Source organism: Chrysoperla carnea, chromosome 2, assembly GCF_905475395.1.
Source record: "Chrysoperla carnea chromosome 2, inChrCarn1.1, whole genome shotgun sequence".
Taxonomy (NCBI): domain Eukaryota; kingdom Metazoa; phylum Arthropoda; class Insecta; order Neuroptera; family Chrysopidae; genus Chrysoperla; species Chrysoperla carnea.
In genome coordinates, this window is record NC_058338.1 from 74,660,824 (window position 1) to 74,675,694 (window position 14,871).

Here is a 14,871-nt window from a genome sequence, read left to right on the forward strand (position 1 = left end):
CAACAAGTGCACTTGTGACTTGTAGTATTATGGAAACGAACCTTTTTGAAGAACGAACTTTATGGAAACGAACCTTTAATTAGACACTACCGAAACTGTCTAGAATTATTAATAAGTATTTGTCCGGATTTAATAATAATATGATAATGTTTATAATTTGTCTTATGTATTTAGTTCAAAATTTTCTTTAGTATTATTTAAAAAATATAATGCTTTAATTGTTGATGTTTTTCTTTTGCATCTGCACATTTTTAATTTGTAACTTTTAAAAGTATTATTAAATGTTCATTACGACGTTATAATTAGAAATCTGCACATGACAAAATACATACATCTTCAAAAGGGTTCGTTTCTATAATACCACAAGTCACAAGTGCATTTGTTGAAAATGAACTAGTGGCTTTTTAAAAGTTGGTTTTATACTTGTGGGTAGTACACATTTAAAAAATAAGCGCCATATTCTCATAAATTGATTGTGAGCCATTCAGGCTTCCGTAAGTACGAGAGCCAAGGCAAGTTTCGACTTGTGGTTGAAATTATTTGGACCTTATTTTCAACTTTGATGATGAATTTTGTTATAACTTCATAAATGTAGACGAAAAATAAAAATACAATTTTTTGATATCTTCCTTGGTTTTCGAAATATCAAAAGCTAAATAATTTTCAATTTTCTAAATTTTCAATTTTCTAAACAAAATTTTCAATTTTCGATATTTTGAAAATTACTCCCGATATCGAAAAATTTTATTTCTACTTTTCGTCTTATATTGTCAAGTTATAACATAATTCACCATCAAAATTGAAAAAAAATATTTTTTTACATTTGAGTCTCCAATACCGTGCTCATACATCTTTAATCAGTGGGGCAGAACGGTTTTTTTTTTCAGTAATTTATTTAAGTTTTAACTTTAATTTAAATAGTTTGTTTTTAATTTCCACCGATTAGTTTTGAAGAAGTCTATGAAAACATATGATCCATCTACCGTTTTAATTTTTTAAAGTTTCATATTTTCATATTTTAAAATTTTGTAATTTAATATTTAATTGAAAATAAAACAAGTGAAAACAAACAATTGAATGAGTTAATTGTTGAAATACCATGCATAGTCAGTGTTGATTTCTTTATCACATTACACATACAAACATGTGACACATACATAACTAATAATCTAGTATAGTACATATTATAAAATTTCCGCCTAATTGGCGCCCTCACGGTGATGTTTACGAAAAAATGTTTCAAACAAAAGTTGTTTAATTTTTGATAAGGAACATTTTTTACATTTAAACTTTTGTTCTATCTCTAACGGTTTACAAGATGAGTCCAAAGGGCCCAAGACCCAATTGACCTATGATGCTCATTTACGAACTTGACCTCACTTTTTACGTCCTGAGTACGCTGTAAAAATTTCAGCTCGATTTCTTTTTTCGTTTTGAGTTATCGTGTCCACGGACGGACGGACAACTGAAAATGGACTAATTAGGTGATTCTATGAACACCTATGACAAATTTTTTTCCTAGCATCATTATTTTTAAGCGTTACAAACTTGGGACTAAACTTAATATACTATGTATATTTCATATATACATGGTATAAACATCTACATAATATTTTTGAATGAATTTATTTTAGTTAATATTACATTATTATATAACATGAATAAATATCTGACAGTTTACTCTTCGAATTTGATTCAAAATCTGTAGGAATTAAAACATTCGACCCAGGAAATAACTCCATGCCAGTAGATTTTTATAGGAGCCTTTGTAAAATCTTTGCCTGAGTGTAGGTTCTTAAAATAATCATATTCATTCGAACTTGTGCACGTTCGATTTACGCCTCTAAAATGATACAGAAGTTGGTATCCTACTTCCGCACACCACATTCTTTTTATTTAACAAGTAAAAAAACTATTGGATTCAGACTAAACATTTTTTGACGACGTTTTAGACGATTCTAAGCATTTTTGAGCCTTGATAGTTTTTACCTAATCTCACAGTTTTCGAGATATAGAAAGCATTTTTAAGGACAAAAAATGTGGATTTTAGTCGAAAACTCGTTATTGACAAAAATAAAGATTATTTTTTGGTTCCGGGTAAAAAATAAATTTGAAAGCCATGAGGTATTATACTTAAGACAATTATAACTTTTTTTGGCTCTTGAAATTTTCACCAAACCTCACCGTTTTCGATTTAAGTGCTTACATTATTGTTAATAAATTAGAAAAGTTTAAAAATGTTTGTTTTGGTTTTCGCAAATTTTCCATGTCGACTCACTTTCGTATAACACTGTTAAAATGTGTTTGTACAACAATTCGTATGTCTACCTCACTCGCACTCATTACCAACATTTTGTCCTAATTTGCGTCCTTAAGGGTAATCAATCAGTGATTAAAGTTTTAAAAAATGTTTCAAAGTTGTTTATTTTTTTATATACATTCAAACTTTTGTTCTATCTCTAACGGTATACAAGACCTTGACCTGTGTTGCTCATTTACGAACTCAACCTCACTTTTTAAGTCCTGAGCAGACGAATGGAGAAATGGACTAATTAGGTGTCTACGAACACATACTAAAATTTTGTTCGTAACTTGAATATTTTTAATCGTTACAAACTTGGGACTAAACTTAGTATACCTTGATATATATTACATGTACATGTATATTTTTGCCGAAAATTCGTTATTAAGGTCAGAAGAGACATTAAAAAAATAAAAATACGAAAAATATGGAAATAAAATCTCATTGAAATTATATTCAATATTAATTTAATTAATAAAAGGTCTATAATTTAAAAATCACCTGTATAAAATTGATGGGAAACGAATATACACTTACACACATCCCAAACGAACAATGGTGAGACCATAAAATAATATAAACTATAGACTAATTATTTATAAACAACAGTGATATTACTTATTAGTCAATTCGCAGGAGACTGACAAATATGTATAATTTTGTATACATATTAATCACATGTAATAGTGTGCGGGCTCAGGAAGCCTGCTGCGGCTGCGACATGCGGGAACGCTAGTGAACGATACCATAGAATATATAACCTAACGAACGATACCCATTAAGTGTCCGATGATTATGGTCAAGTCATCTTGTGCAAAAAACACGATTTTTGCACATCGTGTTTAATATAAATAATTTTTTGTAAGTCAATTGACGAAATGTTATAATTTGACATACGTTTGAGCTAAAAAAAAGTGAAAACGAACAATTGACTGAGTTAATTGTTGAAATACCATGTAGACAGTCTTGATTACGGAATCGTTTGTTTTTTACGTCATGTAAGTAAAGAGAGAAAGCCACTCTTGGATGGGTAGGGATACATACATGTCACACACATGAGTGATATTTCCATATAATACATACTATGTATATAATTTGCGCCTACTGGCACCCTCACGAGTAAACAGTGATATTTACGAAAAAATTATTGAAACAAAAGTTGTTTATTTTTTATAAAGAACATTTTTTACATTTAAACTTTTATTCTATTTTCCTACAGTTTGGATCCTACGGTCTCAAGACCCTATGGTGCTCATTTACGAACTCAAATTTATAGTTCTGAGCACACTGTAAAATTTTCAGCTTGATATCCTTTTTCGTCTTTGAGTTATCAGACGTACAATCGAAAATAGACTAATTAGGTGATTTTATGAATACTTAAGTATACCAAAATTTTATTCGTAGCATCAATGTTTTTAAGCGTTACAAACTTGGAACTAAACTTAATATACCTTGACATATTTCATATATACATGGTATAATGAGTGTATAAAATATGAAATTTCTTAACTGCATTATAACAAAATTAATACACTAATTAAAAATTGGTTTTCAATTCATTTAAATTGAAACAAAATAAATAATGAGGTTGTTTATTTGAAGCCTAAGCGAATTTTTATTTTATAGAATTCCGTAAAAACTGGACTGCAAAACTTGCAGAAATAAAGTTGCATGGGAAAACGTTAAATTACATTTAGTAAAAAAAAAAATACATTCATTTTGCAACTAGTCATATAACAAGCTATTTTTCAGAATGTTTTCAAGATCATTCCTTTTTTCAAATGAGGCAAAACTAAAAAATCCTGGAAATATTCTTAACACGATACACCTAAAAAAGCTGATGATCTATCGACAAATCGAAGTTAAATTATGGTAACATTAGGATTTAGGATTACAATTTTTCATTTCAATGAATCGGAATACGAAATTTTTCATGAACTTTTGAATACAGTACAAGTTTTTTGCTGAAATTTAATGAAGAAGCTTAAATTTTTGTTAATTTTGAAAAAAATTAATAATTTCTGAACAAAATCTATCATTAAATATTTATTTGAGACATCTCCTTTATACATTAATGAATAAAGTATTTTTATTTCTAACAAAAATAATCTTAACATTAATTGTCATATATTAATTAAATTGTAAAGTAATTGAATTAAAACTATAAGCACCTTATTTATTTCACAAATAATACCAAACGAAGAGAGCAACTTTTTCGCGATATAATAATAACGGCTTATATACATTTTAACTTAGGAGAGTTTATCAATTGCCTTATTGTTATTTAAAATAAAAATTTCAGCATTTTTGAAACAGTGATGGAATTTATAAAAGAAATAAAATCATTCAAGATATTTTATTATTATCATTGTAATTTTATACATTTAAATAACAAAACAAAAATTTGATATTCACAAAATGTAGGAATTGCCGTGATGAAATTATTGAGTACGTTAAGTGTTTTAAAAATTCATGCATTTTATATTCAAGACCGAAAACACTCATTAAACTGTAATCGGGAAACAATTCTGCATTTAAAACTACTCGAGACTCAAGAGGATTTCATTACTCAATAAAAATTTATTTTCTGTACGTGTTAATTTCAAAGCTAATCAACACAACTTATTAATCATGCATAAGAACATTTCTGAGCTGGATTCTTTCACAACACCCTCAAACTTTTCTTGCTACTTATAACTTTCATTTCACGAAAACTGAGTTGTTATTAAACAGAAGGCAAAAATTTTGGGGTAACTAAAAATTTGTACAAATTTTAAAATTGTTCCTTATATTTTTTGCTAGCAAATTTACCGACATATAATGAAAAATCATTTTTCAACCTTTCTATTAAGAAGTAGTCGATACAAAAATATTAATTACGTTAGATTTCCACCCAATGATCAACATTGGTTCCACTTTTGAGTCTTGGTTGTTTCTTTTATCTTTAGAGCTTTTTCTAAGATAACATCTTTTTAGAAAATTTTAAAACTATGGCAATCCTGAATAAAATTTAAAAAGAAAAATGTAATTATGTCTAAAAATAATAAAATATTTTTTATATTACAATAAAATAAAAATATTTTGCGAATACGAAAACAATCTGGAAACTCACTGAAAATCTTAAAAATACCAAAAACGAAACAAATATATCACACCGTACTTAAATCAGAAATTCGAAATACATTTTAATTTTAATACAATAGAACCAAAAAAGTTTTTCAACAAAACAAAATAAAGTTTTTACAAATTTTATGTAAATTAAAAATTCTAAACAACGAAAATTTAAAACAAGTCAGCATACATATAAATACGAAACATATAAAATTTAAATTACGAGGTGAAAATATGAAATATATAAATTTTCTGACAATCTTATCTACATTGAAAAATCTTACAGTGTTTATTTTAAACAAATATTATTGTTAGGAATTTGAAATACACTCATAATATTGAGTCTAAATAACAAAAAATTAAATTTTGCATTGATTTGCAAAAAAAATACAAATTACGACAAAGTGAATTAATTATATAATTATTGGAAACATTCAACATTAGGTACTTAAAAACTAATATATTTACAATAAAGTTAGCATTGGAAATCAAATTATTTTCTAAAAAAATTCATAAATAGTAATAATGAAAGCACCACTATCACTGAAATTAATCGACTTTTTTTTAATAATGAAATATTTAGAAAATTATATTTTTTCTATCAAATTTAATTTGTCAGATCAACAATATTATTAGACTTTCGTTTAAAACCGCCACGTTTATTATTTTGATTACGTTTGTTAGGAGGTGTTGTTAGTACGGACATCCATGGCTTCGTTGGGGGTATTATATTGCCACTACCTGGCATGGATTGTTTCCAACCAGGAGCAGAAACTTGATTTTGTTTCCATGATGGCAAATTCTGAGCCATTGGAATATTAGGATTTAGGTTTGGATCATTCCATGAAGATGACCAGGGATTATTTTGCATTTGTAATGGATTATTATCAAAAGAATTAAATGGTGGAACAGGACTATCCGAATAAGAATTATCAAACTGAGGACGCATTTTCTTTGACGGTTGGTTAAATTCAGGATTATTATCTATAGGTCCGTCAAATAATGGCCGAGGCAATGACGATGATGACGTAAATGAACCAGGTGAATTTGAGGAATCTTTTTGATTACGTAATTCATCTTGTTCACGTAACTGAGCGGCAGTTAAATGAGATAATGAAGGATAGTTAGAATTTTTAAGGATACCCCGTGGGGGTGGAGGTGCAGGTAAATCGGAAGGTGTAACTTGTGTGGCTTCATCTAAACCACCTAAATTAGTTGTTTGAGTGGCCGTAGTTGTAAATTTACGCGCATTTCGTATCTCACACACATTGCACACATACGGATCCGTTTGCATATGTCTATCTTTAACCGCAATGATAGCTTTCTCCGGAGGTCGAATCTGAGATGTAATTGGAATAGATTCAGAGATGGATGTTGATTTTTGTATACGTGGCGGTGGTGGAGTAATGACTTTTTCACGTAAATTGATGGTAGCTAACAACCGTTTCATGTTGTTTTGTACTTCATTTTCTTTCACCTTATTTGGTGTTGTAAATGAAAACTTTACAATTGTCATCTTCTTCAATGGCGATTTCCATTTACCTTGTGCTTTAGTATCTTGGTGTTCGTTTGAAGATGGTATCAATGTAGGAAAAAATCGTCCAGATTTTTTCGTGGTGTCTAAGGCTTTGATTGCATCTTGGCATCTTGATATAACTGTAAGATATTTTAGTTTAAACTAACAAATTTAACGATTTTGATTGTACAAATTATTTTTAACAAAAGAAGATTCTAATTTTAGGGATGTTTAAGACTTTTAGCATGATGTGAAATTTTATAACCTAGAGGGGTGTTAAAATTTTTATTTCAACAAAACTTTTAAATTGAGTAGAATCTGTTGCAAAATTTGTAAACTAAATGGAATCGATTGAATTTTCTTTTATGAATTAAATTTTTCTAATCTATCGACAGTAATTTAATCTCATTTGTTAGGGCTAAATACAAGCTTTTTTATTTTTTGCCCTAAACATCCTTAAGCTACATTTATCGGCTTACTTAAATTACAAAATACTTAAATTAAACGTCTTAAAATAGTAATAGTTATTGTAAGATTGTTTACCTTTAATTTTTTCTTGAATATTACAAGGTACTGTTTCGCCTGTAAAAACAAGAAATATTTAAAATAACAAATTTAAAAAAATTATTCCAAGACTATGTTCGACAATTTTTCTAAAATTTGCATAGAAATTTTGATCGCATACATGAAACGTATTATAATTTTGCAAATTAAAATCCTTATAAAAAATAAAATTTAAGTACCTTTTGCCGAAACAGTTAGAAAATCAGAAAGGCTTATCTTCTTGTCCTCAAACAGCTGCAAAATGATAAATATTAAAAAAAAAAATACATACAACTTAAATACAAAAATAAAAATTTACTTTAGACAATTGCTGTTGATCTTTTGATGAAATGTCTTTTAAATTCAAAAAATTTCTGTTTGGTTGTTGTAAATTTTGTAAAGATGGTGAAAGAATTTCTCTTGTGTTGCTTCCTTGTTGAAGATCAGCGGTATAAACTTGTGGTGGCGGTCTTCCTAATCCAATTGCTACTTGATTCGGTGGAACATTTCCAAATTGTTGTATTGGAGTTGGAACTGGTTGAAATGATTGAAATGGTGGTGGTCCTGGTTGTATAACAGGCGGCGCTTGAATAACAGGCTGCGGGCCTTCATACGGTCCTGGCGGTTGAAATTGCTGAAACGGTTGTTGTGGAATGGCAAATTGTTGTTGACCAAATGGCTGTGGAACATCTGGTTGAAACGGGAAATTTCCATTGTTGATTAATGGCATTGGTGGATGATCCATTGGATGTTGTAACACTGGCATTTGATTTGGATCAAATATTTGAGGAGGTCCATACTGACCCATTGCTTGTGGTGGATTATTATATGAAACACTTTCACTATTAAATGGATTAAACGTGGGTTGTTTTGGAATGGGATTTAAATTTTTGTTATCTGTATTACAAAGTGTGCGTGCTAATTCATGGAGAAATGGTGAACGTTTACGACGTTTTTCCGAACGACCATAATCGCGAAGCCATTTTTCACGATCAGAATCATCGGAAATAGGGCTACTGGCACGACGACTACCACGATCATAGCGTGAATTTATTGGCGAATGATTACTTCTACTTCGTTTATCGGGAGAAATTCTACTTTTATCGAATGGAGGAGACCGTTCTTTATTAGCCAAACGTGCCTTGATTATATCCCTTAGGTCCCTATCATCTCGATAACGATCACTTCGATTTCGATCGGGTGATTTTTTACGTTCAGAACTAAATTTTAGAGTACACCAATCTGTTTCTTTGACCGACTGTACAAATTTTCCATGATCGCGTTCTGTAGATAATTTTTCTTTGACTTTTTCATTACCAAAACTAATTGTGAGTGGATCACGTTCGGTTGATTTAAACGATGAATTGTTTATTTCATCGATCATATCTTCCATTCCAGGTGGACACAAACCACTTTCAGCGACAATTATTTTCTTCTCAAATTCTTTGGCCTCTTTGTAACGTAAACATTTATCTTTGTCTTTTTCAATGTCATGCTTAGTTTTAGCTGGATCTCGTCTAAGTTCTTCAGGTTTTTCACGTGAACGGCGTGGAGATTTTCTTCGAGGTCGATCTCGGCTTCGATCTCTTTCTATACTACTTCGTGACTTATAAGGACTATAATCTCGACGCCTGGGGCGGGGACTAATATCACGATTACGCGGTGGACTATAGCAATATCGACCACGCCTTGGAGGACTGTTCATCGGACGTGATCTACTACGTCTCCTACGAGGACTGTTGCTTCTAGAAAGGTATCTACCTACACGCCTTCTATCACCACTACGACCTCGTCGATAAGGACTTCGTTTTGGGCTGTAATCACGTTTAATACGACCCTCATCTTTTTCTTTTGATGGCCTATTATACCTACCACGGTCCGATTTATCTTGATCAGATTTTTCAACCTCTGACTTCTTACCGCTATCCTTAGTCTCCTCCTCTTTAGATTTTATATTCTTATCTTCATCCTTTACACCTCCTTTTTGATTTTCATCCCAACTATCCAGTACATTTAAACCATCCATAAATTCATTATTTGAAAAATCGTCAAAAAAATTATCTGGTATGTCATCTTCGTCCATTGACTGGCGACAATTCTGGTCTTGGAGCTCTGATTTTTCTTCAATTTTTTCATCCTCCTTTTGCGGCTCACTTTTTACGGCATCAAGTGTTTCAATCTCAGGTTCACTTTTTATATCAGAATTATTAGAATCCGCCATAATTTTTAATAAATCAAGATTAACATAGACACAATTTTTTATTTAATTGAAAAATAAATAGTGGATATACGCATCTAACCTATAATTTTTTCTACCTAATATTACATCTTTAAGACTACCACATTTATCACTTTTTACGATTAATAATTTATTATAACTTAGTTAATAAATTTTTTAAATTAAATTATTCAATTATGACATCTGATTCTTTAATTTTAATTTTTTACGTTACCCCTAAATAATCAAGCGTCTTCTGCAAATATGACACATTATGTAAACAAGTGGCGCATAATTTGAAAATCGAAATTTTGTTACAAAAACTATAGATTATTTAAATTCTTTTTCTTCATATTTTAAGATTTGGTGCCCAAAAAGATAAATAGTTTTCTATTTGGAAACTACAAAAATTTGATAATTTTGTTGGTAAGGTAAAAGAAATACTTCTACGCTTTCATCCAAATATTTTCAAAAGCATTTTTTTTTTTATATAACTAAAGAGTATTCTAAATCTTATATTCCTTGCTCATAACTTTTTTTATTCCTGAAAACATATATGAACAAGCGAAAACAAACATTTGACTGAATTAATTGTTAAAATACCATGTACAGATTGTGACATTACACATACATATACATGTCATACATACATCACTGATATTCCCATATAATACATACTATATAAGTTGCGCCTAATTTGCGTTCTCACGGGTAAACAGTGATGTATACGAAAAATGTTTCAAACAAAAGTTGTTTATTTTTTTGTAAGGAACATTGCTTACATTTAAACTTTTGTTCTATCTCTAATGGTTTACAAATTACAAGAACCATTTGATCTATGTTGCCCATTTACGAACTCGCCCTCACTTTTTATGTCCTGAGCACGTTGCAAAAATTTCAGCTTGATTGGGTCATCCATAAATTGCGTCACACAAATTTCAAGACTTTTTAACCCCTCCTCCCGTCCTTATCACAAGTTCTCACATTTTGAAAAACCCCTCCCCCAGACGTGACATCACACATTTTCCAATTTTATCAAATAATAATATTTAAAAAAAAAACAGTTATTTCCATTTATTCCTATTTTATTGAATAATCTTTTAAATTCCGATTATGATATTTTATGAACAGATTGTAACGCTATTATCTGTTAAACGTGGATTCGAATTAGGACCTCCGGATCCTACACTGTAACCACAGTATCGAGACTGAAGCGCAGTGAAGGACGATCGAAGATTAAGCAACTTGAGCCACAGCTGCACACGATGGTTGCGACGCCCTTATTATAAAGATATATAATAAAGATTGCGTTTGTAAATGTTTAATATTTTTTTGTTTACCTATAAATTTCGCGTTTGGACATCACAAATTTTGAAATGTGATGTTACAAAGGTTTTGCCCCCCTGCCCCTTGTCACATTCGAATGATACCCGCCCCCTTCAAGGTGTGACGTAATTTAAAGATGGCCCCTTGATATCATTTTTCGTTTTTGATTTATCGAGTTGACAGACGGGCAAATTAGATGATTCTATGAACACTAAACCAAAATTTTTTTCGTGGCATTAATATTTTTAAGCGTTACAAACTTGGGACTAAACTTAATATATCTTGGTATATTTCATAAACAACAAGATACTATGCAAATTACATAATGTTATTTGTTTTTTCATTATTTGAAAAATAAGCAGGTGCCTGTATCGTAGAGTTAAAACAGAAGGTACTTTTGTGCCTAAAGGTATATTTCGTCAATTGAATTTGACTTTGATTGAGTCATAATTTGTTGAACAAATGCAAATAACGTTACGAAAAATTTTACGAAATCAAATTGTTAAGGAAAATAATAGCACTCATTAATTAAATTGAACCCATTTCATTCTAAGTTATATTTTAAAAATCAAGGAGTCGTCTATGACGCCGAGGTAATTAAAATTTATTTGATTTTAAACCCATTGTCTCTCATCTTATTTAATTTATTCGCTCTTACCTCATTTGAGTTTACTTTTGAAAAAAGCGAAGTAGAACTCGACTTTTTAAAAGTTGTCAGTTACACCGCTGACAGCTTTTAATCCTTCTGCTTTCGATTAGTTATGGAGCTACACATACTTTAAGTAGTATCTTATAGATCGTGATATATCAGTAGGAAGCTTTATTTTTTCACTTTTTTAGTTTGGTGTTGTCGAGATTTCAAATAAAAACTAATAAAACAATTTTATTTAAAAAATTTATTATTTTCTAACAATTTTTAAAATTTCACGATTCACTCCACCAGTAAATTTCCAAACTACTTCTGAAATGAAAATATTTTTCTTTTTGAGGAATTCTTCAAATTGTCTTGTACCACCGCCTACACCAAAATAATAAGATTTGGCAGCTAAAAATCTAAGTATTATCAATTAAGGACAAATGTTTGAGCTAAAATTTAAAGCCATATAGCTTATATTTTTGACAAGGATACATAATACCATTTTCTGATAAAGTTTTTTCGAACACTGAATGCAATTTTTCATAATTATCGACATTGTAAATTGTTTCTGAAGTTAATATCATATCGAATTTTTTAAAATTTTCACGTAACGTAGTAAATGATTCCCAATCGCCAGAAAAAAATTTATAAGCAAACTTTTCTGGATCATTAAAATCATTTAAGAAAACGTTAATTATTGTATATAAATTAATAACTGATGAATTCTAAAAAGTTCAATTTGAATTATCTGAAATGATATTTTATTAAAATTTAATTCACTTACGTAGTCTTGGAAAACAACATTAGCATTTTTAAAGCATGCTAATATTCCTAAAATTCCTGCACCACATCCTAAGTCTAGAACTGATTTATCTTTTAAGGAACTATATTCCTTATTTAAATAATTTGCTAAATCCTGGGTACCTTCCCAAATTTTTAAACCACCTGTAAAGTTTGTATTATTGTATAAAGTGTATTTAAGTTTTTTTTTTGATTGATGAAAACAAAACCTTCATATTTTCCTGGAAGTAAATCAGAATGACTATGCTCTGTATTCAATATAATATTTTCCTCATCATAAAATACTAAACGATTGACGGCATAATCTGTACTCATATATTTTATCTCTAATTCACCACTCTGAAACCTTTTAATGTCTTTTTCTTCCAACGATTCAATAAGCGAATTAGTTCGTACTAAGTTTGGATTTATTTCTTGTGCGGGTAACCATTCTATCTCCAGTTTTCCTGATTCTGAAATTATTACTTTTGTTACATATTTGCAAAAGAAAAATATAACCTTAACTGAAATAACCTTTTTCATGCTCGTCCTTAGATGTTGAAAAATCAAATTTAAACATATTTTTTTTCGACCCTGCTACGATTAGCATTCCTAAAATTGAAAATTTCTTTTTATTTTATCGATGTCAATCATTTACTGTTTATTTATTTATACATGAAGAATAAATAAATTATTGTTCATGGTTTAAATTTTAAATTAATATTTTTTGGTCACATTTTAAAAGCAGGTTGTGTTTACATTTAAAAATTCCATGAAATAATTTCAGTTTAAATCTGTAGATGGCTCAACATAAGTTTAGTTTGCTAAAATAGTGGTACGTGCTCTTTCATATCGACCGTACATTAGTCTCTTACATAGAGATAATACAGCAAGAACAGATATAGTCCTATCGTATCTGTTTATCGTATCTGTAGTCTTACTCTTTTAGATGCATTACTAAACGAATGTATTCTGTATTCAGTCATACTACAGACATAATTCTATCCCAAGATGCTTCAAACACACACGGTATATAAGGACGCGAAGTCGTGAAACTCGAGTGGTGCGGGTAACAGGAAAAAGGCGCCCATCTGTTTCTCGTTCGTTGCGTACTTTGTACTTCGCACCAGGATGTTTTTAGTTTTAACATCAATATTTTTAAGCGTTACAAACTTGGGACTAAACTTAATATACCTTGCATATTACATAATTGCATGGTATAATTATGAGAAATTATTCTTGAACATTGTTATTGAAAAAGTCACAATTAATTTTTGTTTAAATATTGTCTGAAAATGATACAAGTTATTTAGAGAATAAGTTACCGTAAATTAACATTAATGTATATATAGGATAGCCATAATTTTTTTTTTTTTAATTTCTTATATGAAATATATGTCTTAATTTTTTTATACAAAACACTACTCTGACCCATGCAAAAGTAATAATCAAGGGCAATGCGAAGTAAACCAAACACATATAAAATAATTTTGGAATTGTTAACATAATAGATTTTGACTGGTTTTAACCACAGTCATGTACGTTTCAATCGTCCTGCGATTCATTTCATAGTAAACACCATGGAATTAAATAAAATTGCAAGCACATTTTTTGAATTTTATGGAACTCTTTCAATTCTAAATTTCTTTTATTAAATTTTAAGACCATTTTCATATTCCATATATTAAAGGTAAAAAGTCATGTAAACTAAAATCTGAATATATACGATAAGTGTAGCTAAAAGATAAGGAAAACAAACAATTGACTTGAGTTAATTGTAGAAATACCCTCCATAGAAATGATTGTCAGTGCTTGCATAATTTTTTTTTTTTTAAATTAGAAGCGTTTAAAAAACAATTATCAAAATTATTTTCTAGAACTATTTTTCGTTTTTCAATAATTTCACAAGACCACTAGTTGAAGCTACCTGCTAATTTTCAACTTCCTATCTTTCATAGTTTTGGAAAAATAGTCACCGAAGTTTTGTCCTACTTTGCGTTCTCACGGGTAAACAGTGATGTTTACGAAAAAATGTATCAAGCAAAGTAGGGCAAACCCCATTTTCTCCAAAACTATAAAATATAGTTAGTTGAAAATTGCACGTAGCTTCAAGATTCTCGAATAACATAGATTCTAAAAAATACAACATTCAACATTTTCTATACAGAGTATTTCAACAATTAACTAAGTCAATTATTTGTTATCGTCTGTTTTAATATTTTCAAAACATTTAACTAACACAAAATGTGGGGATACGAAAAATACCTAAGTTAAAAAAAATGATTTTCGTAATGAATTAATGTTCTAAATTATGAGCTCGATTTCTGTGTACTTAGAATATATTACTTGATATTATATAAGCAACCAAACTGAAATTATTGTTTGTATTTCTGCACAGATACTTGCATTCTTACGAAGAGGCGAAAGGAAAACGAAAA

General features: G+C 29.5%; 2 protein-coding genes across 2 annotated transcripts; both read right to left on the reverse strand.

Annotated features, from left to right (window-relative positions):
• Positions 1 to 5,899: 5,899 nt before the first annotated feature.
• LOC123293362 lies at positions 5,900 to 9,824 on the reverse strand. Its single transcript, XM_044874153.1, has 4 exons — positions 7,792 to 9,824; positions 7,673 to 7,727; positions 7,473 to 7,511; positions 5,900 to 7,069 (listed from the first exon to the last, which is right to left on the reverse strand). Exons 1-4 carry the CDS (start codon positions 9,691 to 9,693, stop codon positions 6,021 to 6,023), a joined length of 3,045 nt encoding a protein of 1,014 aa, XP_044730088.1. The 5' UTR covers positions 9,694 to 9,824; the 3' UTR covers positions 5,900 to 6,020.
• A 2,028-nt stretch (positions 9,825 to 11,852) lies between these two features.
• On the reverse strand, positions 11,853 to 13,198 carry LOC123292922 (histidine protein methyltransferase 1 homolog). Its single transcript, XM_044873635.1, has 6 exons — positions 12,968 to 13,198; positions 12,664 to 12,906; positions 12,438 to 12,598; positions 12,146 to 12,378; positions 11,928 to 12,069; positions 11,853 to 11,885 (listed from the first exon to the last, which is right to left on the reverse strand). Exons 1-6 carry the CDS (start codon positions 13,041 to 13,043, stop codon positions 11,853 to 11,855), a joined length of 888 nt encoding a protein of 295 aa, XP_044729570.1. The 5' UTR covers positions 13,044 to 13,198.
• Between the last annotated feature and the right edge of the window lie 1,673 nt (positions 13,199 to 14,871).